This window comes from Schistocerca cancellata, chromosome 2 (assembly GCF_023864275.1).
Source record: "Schistocerca cancellata isolate TAMUIC-IGC-003103 chromosome 2, iqSchCanc2.1, whole genome shotgun sequence".
Classification (NCBI taxonomy): Eukaryota; Metazoa; Arthropoda; class Insecta; order Orthoptera; family Acrididae; genus Schistocerca; species Schistocerca cancellata.
In genome coordinates this window covers 634,915,330-634,930,003 of record NC_064627.1, presented here as the reverse complement: position 1 = coordinate 634,930,003, position 14,674 = coordinate 634,915,330, and the positions used below count along the sequence as shown (strand labels likewise).

The 14,674-nt window shown below is 38.0% G+C and overlaps 2 protein-coding genes across 2 annotated transcripts; one reads left to right on the top strand and one right to left on the bottom strand.

The window, feature by feature from the left end:
* Positions 1–207: 207 nt before the first annotated feature.
* Positions 208–9,116, bottom strand: LOC126162304 (zinc finger matrin-type protein 5). Its single transcript, XM_049918722.1, has 3 exons — positions 8,935–9,116; positions 5,771–5,908; positions 208–694 (listed from the first exon to the last, which is right to left on the bottom strand). The coding sequence occupies exons 1-3, from the start codon at positions 9,059–9,061 to the stop codon at positions 432–434; spliced, it is 528 nt and encodes a 175-aa protein (XP_049774679.1). The 5' UTR covers positions 9,062–9,116; the 3' UTR covers positions 208–431.
* Positions 9,117–9,763: 647 nt separating this feature from the next.
* Positions 9,764–12,920, top strand: LOC126147537 (uncharacterized). The gene is made up of 4 exons (XM_049915701.1): positions 9,764–9,784; positions 9,951–10,133; positions 11,063–11,358; positions 12,761–12,920. Exons 2-4 carry the CDS (start codon positions 9,951–9,953, stop codon positions 12,870–12,872), a joined length of 591 nt encoding a protein of 196 aa, XP_049771658.1. The 5' UTR covers positions 9,764–9,784; the 3' UTR covers positions 12,873–12,920.
* Positions 12,921–14,674: the final 1,754 nt, after the last annotated feature.

Sequence of the window (14,674 nt, the reverse complement as noted above, 5' to 3'; positions counted from 1 at the left end):
AATGACTAGATACCAAACTTTGGCTGCAATAGCAGAATTGTCGGTGTTTGTTTGCGCCACAGAACAGTGGTAGTATGGGGGAGGGGGAGGTTGACTGTGTGTGTGTGTGTGGGGGGGGGGGGGGGGGGTAGGAGGCAGCATGCATTTTGTGTAAAATTGTGGCATCCAACCAGTCATAACTCTGGTTTTCTTAGTGAGCCAGCAACCTAATTGCTTTGAACCAACTGAAACCAAAAATTGCATAGGAAACAATTTTAAGAAAGCCATATAACTCAGAACCAACTGCAAAGAAGAGCACAGGGACTATATAAGATACCCATGAGCTGAAAGAACAGTCCCAACATCATGGAATTTAGAACAACAAATTGTTGAATTTAAACTTGACGGGTTACGAATAAACATACAATACATCCAGCCGTAATATATACATATCAGCCCCAAGTTTCAAATTCTGCATTTGTGAAATCTTCCACTCTTAGTGGTTGGAGAGATGGAGGAAGATCAGGAACCTCTTGTAGTTCAGGTGGAAGTTCCCAGAGAACTGTTGCTTTAGGTTTGTGCTCCTCAACAGTGCTCTTGGAGGTTTTCATTTTACTTCTCTTCTGTAGCCAAGATGTCAAAGTTGGACCATCATCATGATCAAGATCCAGTCTTGTGTACTTCTCTCTTTCCAGTCGCTCTTCTTCTTCTTCAACTGAAAGACAAAGCAATAATATTTTACAAAAATGACTTGACGTAATTAAAAAGTCTTCTGGTCCTTTACTGAAGTGTCAAGACCAGTTTTGAACTCTTAAAATGCATCATTAGGTGATCTGTTCATTATGAGCATAACATATTTATTGTTTGAAATAACCAGTTTTAAAAATAAATGATCATAATCACATAAGATCACTAAGCATAGTATACTTATGTTAAAATTTAAATCACTGTAGTATGCATAAAAAGAAATTATAGCCAAGTTCCACCATAAATTGTCAAAGCAATAAAAATAAATAACTTGATGGAAAGCCCGAAAACCAACCTATAGAATAAGGGCACATCTCAGTAACTTCGAAAAACAAAAGAAATCTGAAAAACCATAGGTGCTGTAAGAACATCCAAATAAACGAAGTCACATAAACGTAGCCTAACTTAAGTAGGGAACAGAAAGAAAGAAGCCCTCAACTGTTGAGAGATGTAGTGCAGCATCAGACTCAGCTAAACTGGCAGGATGCTGTTATGAGACCGCATGGAAAATAGCATACGCACAAAGTCAGATCAGCGTCGAATTGCGTGTACCAATGACAAGGATGGAAACTGGCTGTATAATGTTACTAAACTAATCTCCTCCGAACAAGGGGATGAATATACCAACATCTACTGTCAATGCGTAAAGAACATGCTTCCAGGATCCAATGAACTCCCTATTTAAACAGTCAAAATTAGCCAAAAGGCTTTTATGGCATACATCCACCTGTGCATCGTTTTGTCAGGATTTTTTTTTTTTTTCCAATTCTTCCAAAATATTACATGTACTGCCCTTGCTTTCTTGGTGTAGTAGCTGAAGTTCAGAGGGGATATTTTGTCAATTCTTCTGGAGGTATTACCATAATATTGTATTCTATGATAAACCTTATTATGAGACACTGTATATGGGGCGCAAGGCTAATGGAACCACCAAGCAGTCCCCAGACCACAGAATGACTATAATTCCCATGCTTGATCTTTAAAACACTCTTATTAAAGTCGGGGATAAAATTGGCCCCACATCCACTGGAGTGGGCTATGAACTGAATTATCTGAACTCACACTCAAAGACTTCTTCAGACAATTGGACATTATGCAGCTTGTGCAGCACTGATATGAATGCTGCCACTGTGTACAGTATTGGATGGTTTGAAGAATGATGAATTACCAGGTCGGAAGTTGTACGTTTTCTGTTAAGTTTCGTAATTGTTGGCATTCTCTCTAAGCATAAAAGGTATCTAACAGCAACAGGATGCCATTAACGTTCAGATGTTCAATAGTAACTAGATGTTATCATTCATGCTATTTAACTCAATGGGGGACACTATTAAAGTCTTGGGATGTGCCACTATACTCCATTTTAAAGTTGTGTGTTCAATGACATAACTGCTATAAAAGATTGTGTGTGCACTCGCTTATGCAATTCTCTGGTACATATTGCAGTTTTGCACACAAACTTTTTCAACCAGATGAGTGTCAGACAATAAATCCAAAAATTCTAAGATCAATCCCTAGTTTACCACAAGAGTTTCATGCACGTAACACAGTTTTTGCCAATGACACTGTTGTATGTATAAAAAATGCAAAGTTGTACCATAGATTCTACACTGATTAAGATGTCCCACTGCAACTGTCTAACGAAGTACTGTGCTGAGGAGTATTTTGTCGACCTGCTCTTTGTTCTCCTCCAACAACCAGAAATTTAATGTTAGATTTTGACTTCACAGGCTAATGTAATGTACACACTGCAAAGGATACACAGTGTACCAGTAAAGTTTCGCATCTTTCAAATTTCATTTGCAGGTAGTGTCTTAACGGAAAGTACTGCTTCTATGCTATCTTTTGTGCCAAATCTTTTTTAACTTTACTGAAAAGGTTATCAAGATTATTTTACTTTTTTAGAAGACAAAAAACCTCAAAATATTTGAGAGGGGCTATTTGGGATAAGCTGTTCCTGTGTATTGGGGTAAGCAGTTCCTGTCTATAGCTTCTACCACTCTGGCCTATCAAGTGCCATAGTGCCATGTATGCAAGAGGAAAATTATCATCAGTATCATCTAAAAGACCATAGTGAAAGAGTTCTACAATAATAATGATATATGGCACCACCATTGACAATACACACACAAATAATGTTGGTAGAATATCATTACAAACAGAGGCATTCATTTCTGTGAGTAGCTACTTCAGCAGTATTTTTGGAGAATAATTCTGGAGCAGAGTGTTTTACAGACATGCTACACGAAGTAAAAATTTTGCTACTTATACATTACATGTAAACAAGATAGAAAAGCAGGAAGTCAAAAGGAGAATACTTTTACAGGCAAAAAGAAACACTTCAACTACAGATGTCACCTGTCATGTACAGAAATTAAATATGAACAGTGGCACAAATGCACAAAAGGAAACTGAAGACATCTGAAATGTGGTGCTAGAAGATCGTCATAAACTAAATGTTGAGACAAAGAATCCAATGAAGTAGCAGACTGAACATGTGAAGAGAGAAATACATAGAAGAGTCCTGACAGAAGGAAGAACTGCTTGCCAAGATTGATGTGTGGGATTAACCTGGTGGAGGCGTGGCCAGTACAATGGAAATGTTGACTATGGTAATGAACAGAACTGTCTGTGCTCCTGTCATTTAGATCCTTAGCCCCTATGGTGAAGTATGAGGAGATAATTGTGGTTAACATGAATAAAAATATTACTAAAATAAAAATTAAATATTTGTATAACATTTCTTATGTGCACGCATGCATATTTTCACAAGTCAGTTCTCAAAAAATTGGCTTAAACATAAAGACAGAGCTCAAAGAAAACAATGTTAACATATTACAGCACATAAATGTGGCTTAGTAATTTCTCAAGAAAAAATGGATGAGCCAGCCATTCAGCAATAAACTATGACTACCACCTTATTAGTTTCAGGTGGAGTATAAACAACACATAAAACTCTAAAACATGTACCACATTCATCTTTTTTTTTCAGCTAACATAGGGGAAGGTCTCCACTTAATTACTTCTGCCCTGTCTTCAGAATGAAACAACCACTTAAACTCAAAACATTGTTTTCTATCAGGAACAAAATTTTACAAGAAATTTGCAAAGGAAATGAAAGAGTTTATTAAAAACAACATATCATAAAGGCAGGTACAACATTCGTCATAAGTAACGCAAACTACAATATTACTTAGAGGCCTCAAGAGCAGTGGTTGATAATGAAGGGGGACAGCTGCAAAATCCCTTTTCATTGCAATACATGATTACAGTATACTGCTTTTACAAGAAAATCATGTGTTAAGTTCTAAAGTGCATGACAGTAATGTCTTGTCATTTTCCTGAAATCAATATCTCGCTACTCATAGAGGAATACTGGTTGAAGGTTTCAGGCGGCCAGAGGGAAGTACAGGAGCATGGAGCACAACTGGGTGCTTACAGGCCTGAGGTTAGTGTTCCAATCACACTGGAGTAAATGAAATTGGCATAGCAGCATCTTCATGGTACAGAAGTTATCAGCAAATGTCCTCAGTGTGTGCAGTGATGAAGAGCAAAACTGTTTCATGTTATAAGTGTCTAGCAAACTGTGTGTACATCAAAGAACATTCTATAACATAATAAAACTGAATGTGACAATGCACTTGTTAGTTAAGACACTGACATATTCATGAGGGTGAGTTTGCTCTATATGCTCTCCTGATTTAGGTATTCCTGACTCACTCCAGGCAAATGCCAGGATGGATCCTTCAAGGCCACGTCCACCTGTCCTCTCTTCATAAAGGGTGTTTATGTATTCAGTATGTATTTATATTTCGAGCTACTGATTTTATTGAGAGATGATCCTTGAATGAATAAAAAATTAAATAAAATAAAAAACTGAAAAATGTTGCTCTGATTCTTACATATTATTAGTCTATGACATATGGATGAGTGAATGAACAAATGAATGAATGAATGAATGCAGAGGCTGATCCAGAACAGACAAACAAATGACAGTAGGGTGACAGTTATAAGATTAGTGACAAGAAATCTATAATCAGTGGTATCATGGATGGCCAAGGATTACTACCACAGGCAGTTACAACAAATAAGCAGTTTATGCATTAAACCAAAGCAAATTGGTACCTGCTTCCATTTCCCCATACACCATCTTGTTTCAGTTTCCTTTTCATCACGTCTCAATATAAGAAATTTCTATTAGGTGCAGACTGTCACAGTACTTCTTTATACAGGATGTGTCATAATTAATGGCACAAACTCATACAGTTGAAAGCATGCAATCCTAGAAGCAGAAAAGTAACAGTAAACATAGGGTCAAAAATGCATACCTTATGAGCTAAGAGCAATTTTTTCCTCTTTGGTACTGTGAATCAAATCTCTACTACAAGGTCTTTGCTTTCCATATTTTGGGAAGGGATAATCTGAACCAAAAAAAGAAAAAAATGTCAAGTAAACATGTGCTCTAAAATGCATACCTTAAGAGCTATGAGCACTTTTTCATCTGCGGTACTTTGGACATCTCTTCTAATGAACAAGTGCTCATAACTTTTAAGGTGTGCATTTTAGAACACATGTTTACTGGACATTTTTTCCTTGTTTTGGTCCATATCATCACTTCCCAATACTAAAAGCAAAGAGCTTGCAGTAGAAGAGATTTGCTTCAGAGTATTGAAGGTGAAAAATTGTTTATAGCTCTTCAAGGTATGCATTTTTGACACTATGTTACTAAGACTTTTGCTTCTAGTATCATGTACTTTCAACAGTATGCATTTACACCATTAATTATGGTACACCCTGTATAATTTCTTCAAAAGCAGCAGTGTGAAATTTGAAACAAAGTTTTCTAACATTTTTCCCTATCCACATAAAAAAATATCTTAAAGAGAGATCACAATGGAAAGGAATGATGTCAAATATGTAAACATTTACTTAATACAGAGACTGGTTGTAACATCTACATCTGAAACAAAATCTGTAGACTTTCCTGTTCAAGTAAAGCAGGAAGTTTATTTCATATTCAAGTTGCAAAAGAAATTCTTCCAATTACCTTTCATTTTTAAATTCATTAAGTCTTCTGCAGTGTAGTGTGAAAATCTGCAGTTGGTGCCAAAAACACATTCACGAGTCTGCTGATACCTCTTGCACGGTACTTTTGCTGATTCTTCTGCCAATATGGTCTTTGCATCTATAATTACAAAAACTTTTATCTCTATATTATAAAAACAGTATGAATAGTTTGATTTCACTATATGATGAAGATATGTATATCAATGCAATGTAATACAGACAGACTATATTAAATGGCATTTAAGACCATGTGAGTGATTTCAACTATTCAAAGCAATAATGAACAAATTCATAACTAGTCAAATGCTGTCACTGACAACACATTCTTTTTCCTTTTTCCCAAAAATGTAGCCTTAATTTACTGCATCTGCCATAACACAGTATTAATCATATGTGTACAGTAAATAAACATAATGAATCTACTGATGAAAAGCTAGTTTTCAGCCAGACAGCAATGCTAAGATACTGTGATGTTTTGACAAATGTCACACTCTTCATAGTCTTTCAAAGTGGTGAGACACTGCAGATGCACCCACATTAATACACAGGAGATGGCTGTTTCCACAATCTGGCTGCAGACAGCTGGGTATAATATGGCAGACAGGCTCTGTTCAAATATATTTTGAAACACTGTTGATCTGCATAGTGTTCTGTCCAGTGCTGGCCACAACTTGGCATATAGTCCCTAATGCGAGTTACCAACCTATAAACTTAGTTGATAACTTTCATCCCTACTGACAAGATTTTTGTTGATTGTTATTTCTACAGATTCCTTTATTTTGTTTCCTCAACAGCTGCTGGCTAGGTGCAGCAACTTATCATCATTAAAACTGAGTATATGTTTTACATTTTGGCTGTGCTCTGTCAGTGCTGATTTCTCTCTGCATACATCACAATGGTAGTGATATACAGCACTGCAGTTGCCTGATGTATGGGAAGACACATTCAAATGGAATGCTACATATCCCTGCAAATGAAGTTGCAGTAGGTCCTTCATCTTTGGTGATGCCTGAAAGACTATTTTGATGTAACCTTTTCCCAGCAGCCTGAAAATATTGGCTGAGAATGGCTCCATATAGGGAAGCAAACTGAACACGTTCTGTCCTTCCTGATTTACTGCATCTATTCTTTCATTAACACTCTTCTTATATGGTACACAATGTGCACATTTCGTCAGAACACTGTCTTAGTGTTACAGCTGACTCGTACCCAATAGCAAAACTGGTTACGAATGTATGCCTCTTCAACGGATGGTAACAGCTCTTTGAATGCAAGTATAGATCTGTTTGAATGTTCTTTATATAAACTGTATAACCTAGGATACCATCTACCTTCTTCCCGATTAAGATATCCAAGGAAGGTAGATACACACTACACAGAATTCTCTGAAAAGTTGGCACTCCAAACAGACACCCAAAATGCAAGCAATGCTTTTGTTATGTTGATACATTTGCAGCATGTGAGAATGGCAGCCACTGTCCAAGTTTCTGAGTCACTTAAAAAGCATTCAACAAAATAGTACATTCACAACACAACTAGATCAGAATGAATATCTTCCTTTCTTGGCTATCATATGAAGAAAGAAAGCTGGTGGTACACATGCAGCTTATAGGAAGAAGGCCCACACAGACCTGTACCCACATGCAACAAGCTGCTAACATCTAGTGCTGAAATATATAGTGCTAACAACTCTGGTCCATATGGTGTGTGCCAGCTATACAATGAAAGTCTCCCAGCTGCACAACACCAGAAAAAGGTTTTCCATCAAAATTGATACAGTGAATGCTCAGATTGGAAGTGTGCTCAAAGAAAGAAAAGATTCAGTGAACCAGATAGAAGATTTAGGAGAACAGAGACATGGTTTTCTTCCTTTCATGTGGCCACTCTCAACCAAGACTGCATGGCTGCTTGTAAAATGCAACATCAAAACCGTTTTCCCTCCATACCACCAATAAAGATATTCTTGGTTCTGTGAAGTACCCACTGACACTTCAAATACTTAAGGTATATCTTATCTCTAATGAATGTGCCGGCAAGTTCAGCACTATCTCAAAACACTGCAAGGAACACAATACAACTGATGTGTACATCTGGGACACACAAAGAAATCAGTAGTGGCAGAGTGCAACCTAAACAAAGAACTCATGTTTGCTTTTGAGAACACCAAGATGCTGTGCCGAGCCAGTAGCTATTGGAAAAGCATAATAAAGGAATTTTATAAATAAGCATCCATGAACAGTTTGTCAACAGGGATGAGGTTTATCAAATAAACTGAGTATATAGTCTCACATTTGTGGCTACACGTTTTAATCTTAGTCAGCATTCCTTACAATATTGGAGTGGATAAACTCATGCTCTTATGAACATATGTGAAAGTTTAACTGTAATAGCAAAACTAAATTATTTACACATCTTCAATAATTGTGCCAGAAGGAAGAGGTACACCAGAGATGAAGTCTTAATAAACCTTAGGCTACAGTTCATGTAGTGCTTACTTGGAAACTCCCAAATACTACTTGGTCTGTCTGTATACCAGCTTCGTTAAAGTAGCTCTTCAAACATCTGTAATTGGGTGCTTGTAATATTCGTTTGTGTCATCTTCGTACTGGGCCTAGCAACTGTGGCGGCCCTATACAAAACAATCATTCGAAAACAACAAGCACGCATGACGCACATAACACAACACCCTTAGGTCACGGCTCAAAGCCAGTGGGCGGTATCGAATATCACAACTGACTGGGATTGCAGAGTATTGATGTAAATGTTGCAATTCTGTGTGTTTATCAGTCCTGGCTCACCTTTCACACTTCTGCGGAATGTGCGTTGTTTTGATACTTCCTGGGTCACTAAAGCACTTTCCGCTATAGAGTGAAAGAATTCTACCACTAAGAATTATTTCAAACAATCTAACATCAGCTGTAACTGTAAAGGAGTCACAAAATCTTGAATTTAGCATAATAAGTTGGGTATATAACTTCACGAAATATAAACGCAAATGGTTTATGCAATAATAGTAGTCATATATGATTTTATCAGGATGAGTGAAAAACTGTTTTCCTGGTAACTTTAGATTACATCAACTTGCAAGAACAGTAAGGCTCAGGTATTGTAAGATAATAAAGTTATAAATCCACTATACCATACCGCGAAAAGCATCATAATGTTCTTTTCTCAATCTCACGTGCATTGACCCTGATATGTGTTTTTTCCTCGCTTCATAATCATCAACAAATGATCTGTCACAATAATCGCAGTAATAACGTTTACCCATCTAAAATAAACCAGTTTAACCGATATGACGCTGCTGTTCAGCTAAAACGAATAACCACCTCAAGTCCTGAACTGTACACAAACTCGCAAAGTAAACTCACTATCACTAAACTGGTTTAAAACTGATCACAACCACCCGTGGAGAGATCCAGTCAACCAATGAGAACCAAGTTACCATCAGCCAATGAAAAGGTTCGACTGGAAATTTCATATTCGTAGAAATCTGACGCCGGTATTACACTATCAAATTTCTTTGTCCAATATATTTGTCAAAGATATTTGATAGTGTAATAGGGATCTTTGACAAATGTCGTCCAATATTTGATCAAATGTAGGCCGAGGCCGTATATTTGATCAAAGAAATCGCTTGTCTTCTGTTCACTGCAATGCGATATGTTACCACGCGGAATGTGCGTTGATTTGATACTTCCTGGGTCACTAAAGCACTTTCCGCTGGAGCGTTCTGTCATCTTTTGTGTTTGTAAACATGGCTGCTAAATACAATTGGTGTGTGGTGTCTACCACAAAATTAATTTAAATGCATGAAGCGGATGAGGCGCTTTACAGTGTGAGGCACCCTGATTATAAAAATAGATTGAGAAGATTGGAGAGTTATAAAAATATAGCGGAGATCATTAGCCGTGACATATGGCCTGGATGTACGGCAGAGGATATTAAGAGGAAGATAAATGGCCTCTACTAGCTACTCGTACGAGAAAGCAAAGTACGTATTGACATATTCATTTATATTTATTTATGCAATTAAAGTTTACATGTCATACAAATGATTAGCATTAGCATTAATTTGTTCACTGCAGCGACTTGAAGCATACAATAATGTTTACGTAACCTACAAGTAGTTTCAATTATTTTCATTACTAATATTGCAGATGCATAAAAGCAAAAGTGGAGCCAGTGCGCAGGCGGCGTATACATCACAAGTGTACTGGTTCCAGATGCTGAAATTCCTCGACCAGTCTACTGAGGCCGACGAGAGTGTGTGCAATATGGAGAGCACGGAAAGTGAATCTGGAAGTGAACGTGCCACACCGACGTTTGAGGAAATGATTGCGGTATGTACATTTGTTTACATTTTACGTTACTAAATGTGATTATCTTGCCAGGGCACTTTCCCAGCGCCATTGTAAAATGTCTTAAAGTATTCCCTAACTGCTCTCCCGTGTACTGTACGTCCAGAAGCAGCTTGGCAAGTTATTGGTTCCATTTGCTGTAGGTCCTCAATGCTTTGTGTCTCAAGATAAGTGCAGTCTCCTACTACGGCAGACACTGTTTCCTGACGAGTGTTCAAGTGTTTTCTTCTCTCAGTTAACAAGTTGTGCAATGTGCAGGCAGCCAGTGTTATTGTGGTAACTTTTTCAGGAGGCAGATTAATGGTGGTAAGAAAAATCCTGAAACGACTTGCAAGAATGCCAAAGCTGCTCTCCACTAATCTTCTCCCTCGTGACAGTCGGTAATTGAAAACCTTTTCTTCTTTTGTGATTCCTTTTAAGGGGTATGGCTTCATAATATTATAACTCAGAGGAAAAGTGTCATCTGCCAGTACTACCATTGGAGTTGTAATGTTTGTGTTCCCGAGCTTCCTGCCTTCAGGAATGTTGAGCATAGATCGGTCAATAAGACACTCACGTAGTTTGCTTTTTTAAAACACTCCAGCATCACCAACACGCCCATTAGTTCCTACATCTACATACAAAAATTTGTAGGAAGCATCTACCATGGCAAATAAAATGATACTGTTGAAGGATTTATAATTGAAAAAGTGAGATCCACTAGCTTGTGGACATTTAATACGAATGTGCTTTCCGTCCATTGCTCCTATTGTATTATAACAGTTCCACTTCTTCTCGAAATCCTCTGCAATTTGCTCCCACTCTCCTCTGCTTGTGGGTACCTGTAAATAAATAAGATTTATGTATGTGCAAGGAAGTATGTAACAAGCAAAGAGATACGTAACTAATGGCTTTTATCTTTTATTTTATAGCATGAAATGCAAGAGCCTGTCGCATGTAGCGAGGCTCAGCCACAGCCCCTGCGTCAAGAGCGGCCTCCCACTAAAAGGAGGAGAGTCACGCCAGACGTGGCAACAAACGTTATGGTGGAGGCCAGCAGGACATTTCAGGCTATGGATGATGCTGCCAGATCCATGCCTGTCCATGAAGACCACTACAGCACCCTTGGCGCCCACATCGCAGCAGAACTGCGTGAAATGGAAAAGGTGGGTGGCAGGGAATACACCACTGTCACTGTGCACAGTCTGCAGCGGACATTAATGGACAGGTGGGATTTGCTGCATGCGACAGCCCGTGCACAACCCAGGCTGCCTTGCAGCTGGCTGGAATATAGGATGAGGATTCCATTTTATAAATATATATGTGTGTATAATTTTTGTATCTCTCCAATCTTCTTAATCTATTTTTATAATCAGGGTGCCTCACATTGTAAAGTGTCTCATCCACTTCATACATCTCTATTAATTTTGTGGTATCACACATCAACTGAATTTTGCCATGTAAATAAAGTTAAATAAATAAAATAATAACAATTTATCTTCATGAACATAAAGTGTATCGAACATTTATTTACCTTCAGACAATGGTCCTTTAGTGCTTTATAAATTGCTTCACACATTTCAGGTATTATTTTACTTAATGTGCATTGTGGAATTCGAGTGCTGTACTGTAAGCTAGAGTAACTTTCTCCTGTAGCAAGGAATCGTAGTGTTACAGTGAGCCTGTCTTCTGCAGATATAGCAGTTCTTAGGTGCGTATTGTGTTTTGAGATATGAGGAATCACTTCACTGAGAACATACTGAAATGTATGCTCATCCATTCGTAAGAAATTGATGTATGACTTGACGTCTTCCACTATTAGCTCACGTAACAAGTTTTGCTGAATGTTTTTTTCGTCTCGTCGTGAAACCCACGGCTTCACCCAGGTTCATTTCCTTTTTTTCCCCCGCTTCTGTATCGCATGTGCATGTGCACACACAGCAGTTGTGGCACAAGCAGCAGCTGCTGCGGTTAATAACAACAATTTGTTTTTGTCAGCCATCTTGAACTTTGACGAAAACTGATGACAGTGTAATACCCCTTCCAGCGCTATGTCAAAGATCTTTGTCAAATATATTGGATCACATCCTTGATCAAATCTTTGACAAAGAAATTTGATAGTGTAATACCGGCCTAAGGCTGGATTTCTTTGTCAAAGTTGATAAGTCAAATATTTATGTTAAAGAAGTTTGATGGTGTAACAGGCACTTTGTCAAATCTCATCTGTCGTCAAATAAATTTGATCAAATTTAGGGTCTCGCTGTAGATCATAAAAGTCTCTTGTTTTCTGTTTACTGCATTGTGACATGTTACCATCGCTGCAGCGTTTGCATTTTGAAAAAACTCCAGCCCATTAGTTCCTACATCAGCATACAAAAATTTGTACGCAGCATCTATTGTAGCAAATAAAATGATACTGTTAAAGGATTTATAATGAAAAAGTGAGATTCACTAGCTTGTGTGCATTTAATATGAATATGCTTTCCGTCCATTGCTCCTATAGTGTTCCACTTCTCCTCAAAATCCTTTGCAATTTGCTCCCACTCTTCTCTGCTTGTGGGTACCTGTAAATAAGATTTTTATATGTGCAAGGAAGTATGTAACTAATGGCTTTCATTTCTGTTTTATAGCATGAAATGCAGGCTCAAGAAGAGCCTGTTGTCACATGCAGTGAGGCACAGCCACAGCCCCACCATTAAGAGCTCTCCCACAAAGAGAAGGCACAACCGATTAATTTTGTAGTTTCTTGATTCAAACTGTAATTGATTTGTTTATAAAATAAAAATAGTTCTTAATGCACATAAAGTGTATTGAAATTTATTTACCTTCAGACATTGGTCCTGTAGTGCTTTATAAATTGCTGCACACAGTTCAGGTATTATTATTATCATCGTTAACGTGCACTGTGCTATTCAAGTGCTGTACTGTAAGCTAGAATAATTCTCTCCTGTAGCAAGGAATTGGAGTGTTACAGTGGGCCTGTATTCTTGAGTATGGTGCTTTGTGATACGAGGATACACTTCACTGAGCACATACTGAAATGTATGCTCGTCCATTCTTAAATAATTTATGTACGACTTGACGTCCTCCACTACAAGCTCACGTAACAAGTTTTGTTAAATGCCTTTATTGTCTCGCCGTAAAACCCACGGCTTCACCCAAGTATGTTTCATCCCCCCCCCTCCCGCCCCCCACTCCCACATGTGCACACAGTGCAATTGTGGTACATGCAACTGCGGCAATTAGTAACAAGTTGTTTTTGTCAGCCATCGTGAACTATGACAAAAAAATGTGATGACAGTGTAATACCCCTTTTTTAGCACCACATCAAAGATCTTTGTCAAATTTGATGCATATTTGATCATATCTTTGACAAAGACATTTGATAGTATAATACCGGCCTATGACAGCGTACATACTGTGCAATACGAAATGAGTACTCATACCCCCACAAAATTGAGATTCGCCATGAAATTTTGTGTATGCAGGCCTAATTTGAATTTCTACTGTGCACGTATTTTTCTTGCTTAATGCACACTGAAACTGTTGAATTTGTGTCCTCCGTGTGTCTAGTGAATATTCTAACATGTTAATGATAAAAAATCTAGGAATGATACTTAGGTAGTTCCAATTGATAGTGAAATGTGTGTTAATGTTAGAAATTACCACATATTTAGATAAGTCATAGCAATCTGTTACTTAACACAATCCCAACCGCAGTACAACCATGATTTGATTTGATTTATTGAACATCCTTGAGCATTTTTCATGCAATTGGTGTTGTCATTTTACATACCTACATAATAAGTCATATATTTTTAACATGTTCAAAGAATATGTGGTTTATTCTGGACACATTCAGTAATCTTTAAATATAAATGCGTCGTGAAGAATGACAAAAGGAGAAACAGTGGGTGCCGGACTGAGACTAGAACTCGGTACCTTTGCCTTTTGCTGGCAAGTGCTACAATCTGCCAGGAAGTTTCATATCAGCACACACTCCACTGCAGAGTGAAAATCTCATTCTGGAAACATCCCCCAGGCTGTAGCTAAGCCATGTCTCCGCCATATCCTTTCTTCCAGGAATGCTAGTTCTGCAAGGTTCGCAGAAGAGCTATGAAGTTTGGAAAGTAGGAGACGAGGTACTGGCAGTATTGAAGCTTTGAGGATGGGCGGTGAGTCATGCCTGGGTAGCTCAGGTGGTATAACATTTGCCCTCGAAAGGCAAAGGTCCCGAGTTTGAGTCTTGGTCTGGCACACAGTTTTAATCTCCCAGGAAGTTTCATATCAGTGCACACTCTGCTGCAAAGTGAAAACCTCGTTATAGATTATATTCTTATTACCCACTTTTGCATGCTAAAAACTTGTGCTCAGTTTGATGATTTACCCCAGAATTTGATCCCATGTGACATAACACAATGAAAGTATGTATCTGGCAATGTAATGGACGAGAAATCATTAATGTACACAAGAAAAAGCAATATATATATTTCTGCATCAGACATCATTCTCACTTCAGATACACACTTGTTTAGGCACTTAAG

Excerpts from the sequence above, each read along its gene's own strand:
- LOC126147537 (XM_049915701.1), top strand. The coding sequence starts at position 9,951 with ATGCATAAAAGCAAAAGTGGAGCCAGTGCGCAGGCGGCGTATACATCA. Across the intron at positions 10,134-11,062 it reads CGTTTGAGGAAATGATTGCG|CATGAAATGCAAGAGCCTGT; the intron begins GTATGTACATTT and ends TTTATTTTATAG. Across the intron at positions 11,359-12,760 it reads CAGCGGACATTAATGGACAG|CATGAAATGCAGGCTCAAGA; the intron begins GTGGGATTTGCT and ends TCTGTTTTATAG.
- LOC126162304 (XM_049918722.1), bottom strand. The coding sequence starts at position 9,061 with ATGGGTAAACGTTATTACTGCGATTATTGTGACAGATCATTTGTTGAT. Across the intron at positions 5,909-8,934 it reads ACATTATGATGCTTTTCGCG|ATGCAAAGACCATATTGGCA; the intron begins GTATGGTATAGT and ends TTGTAATTATAG. Across the intron at positions 695-5,770 it reads AATGAATTTAAAAATGAAAG|TTGAAGAAGAAGAAGAGCGA; the intron begins GTAATTGGAAGA and ends TTTGTCTTTCAG.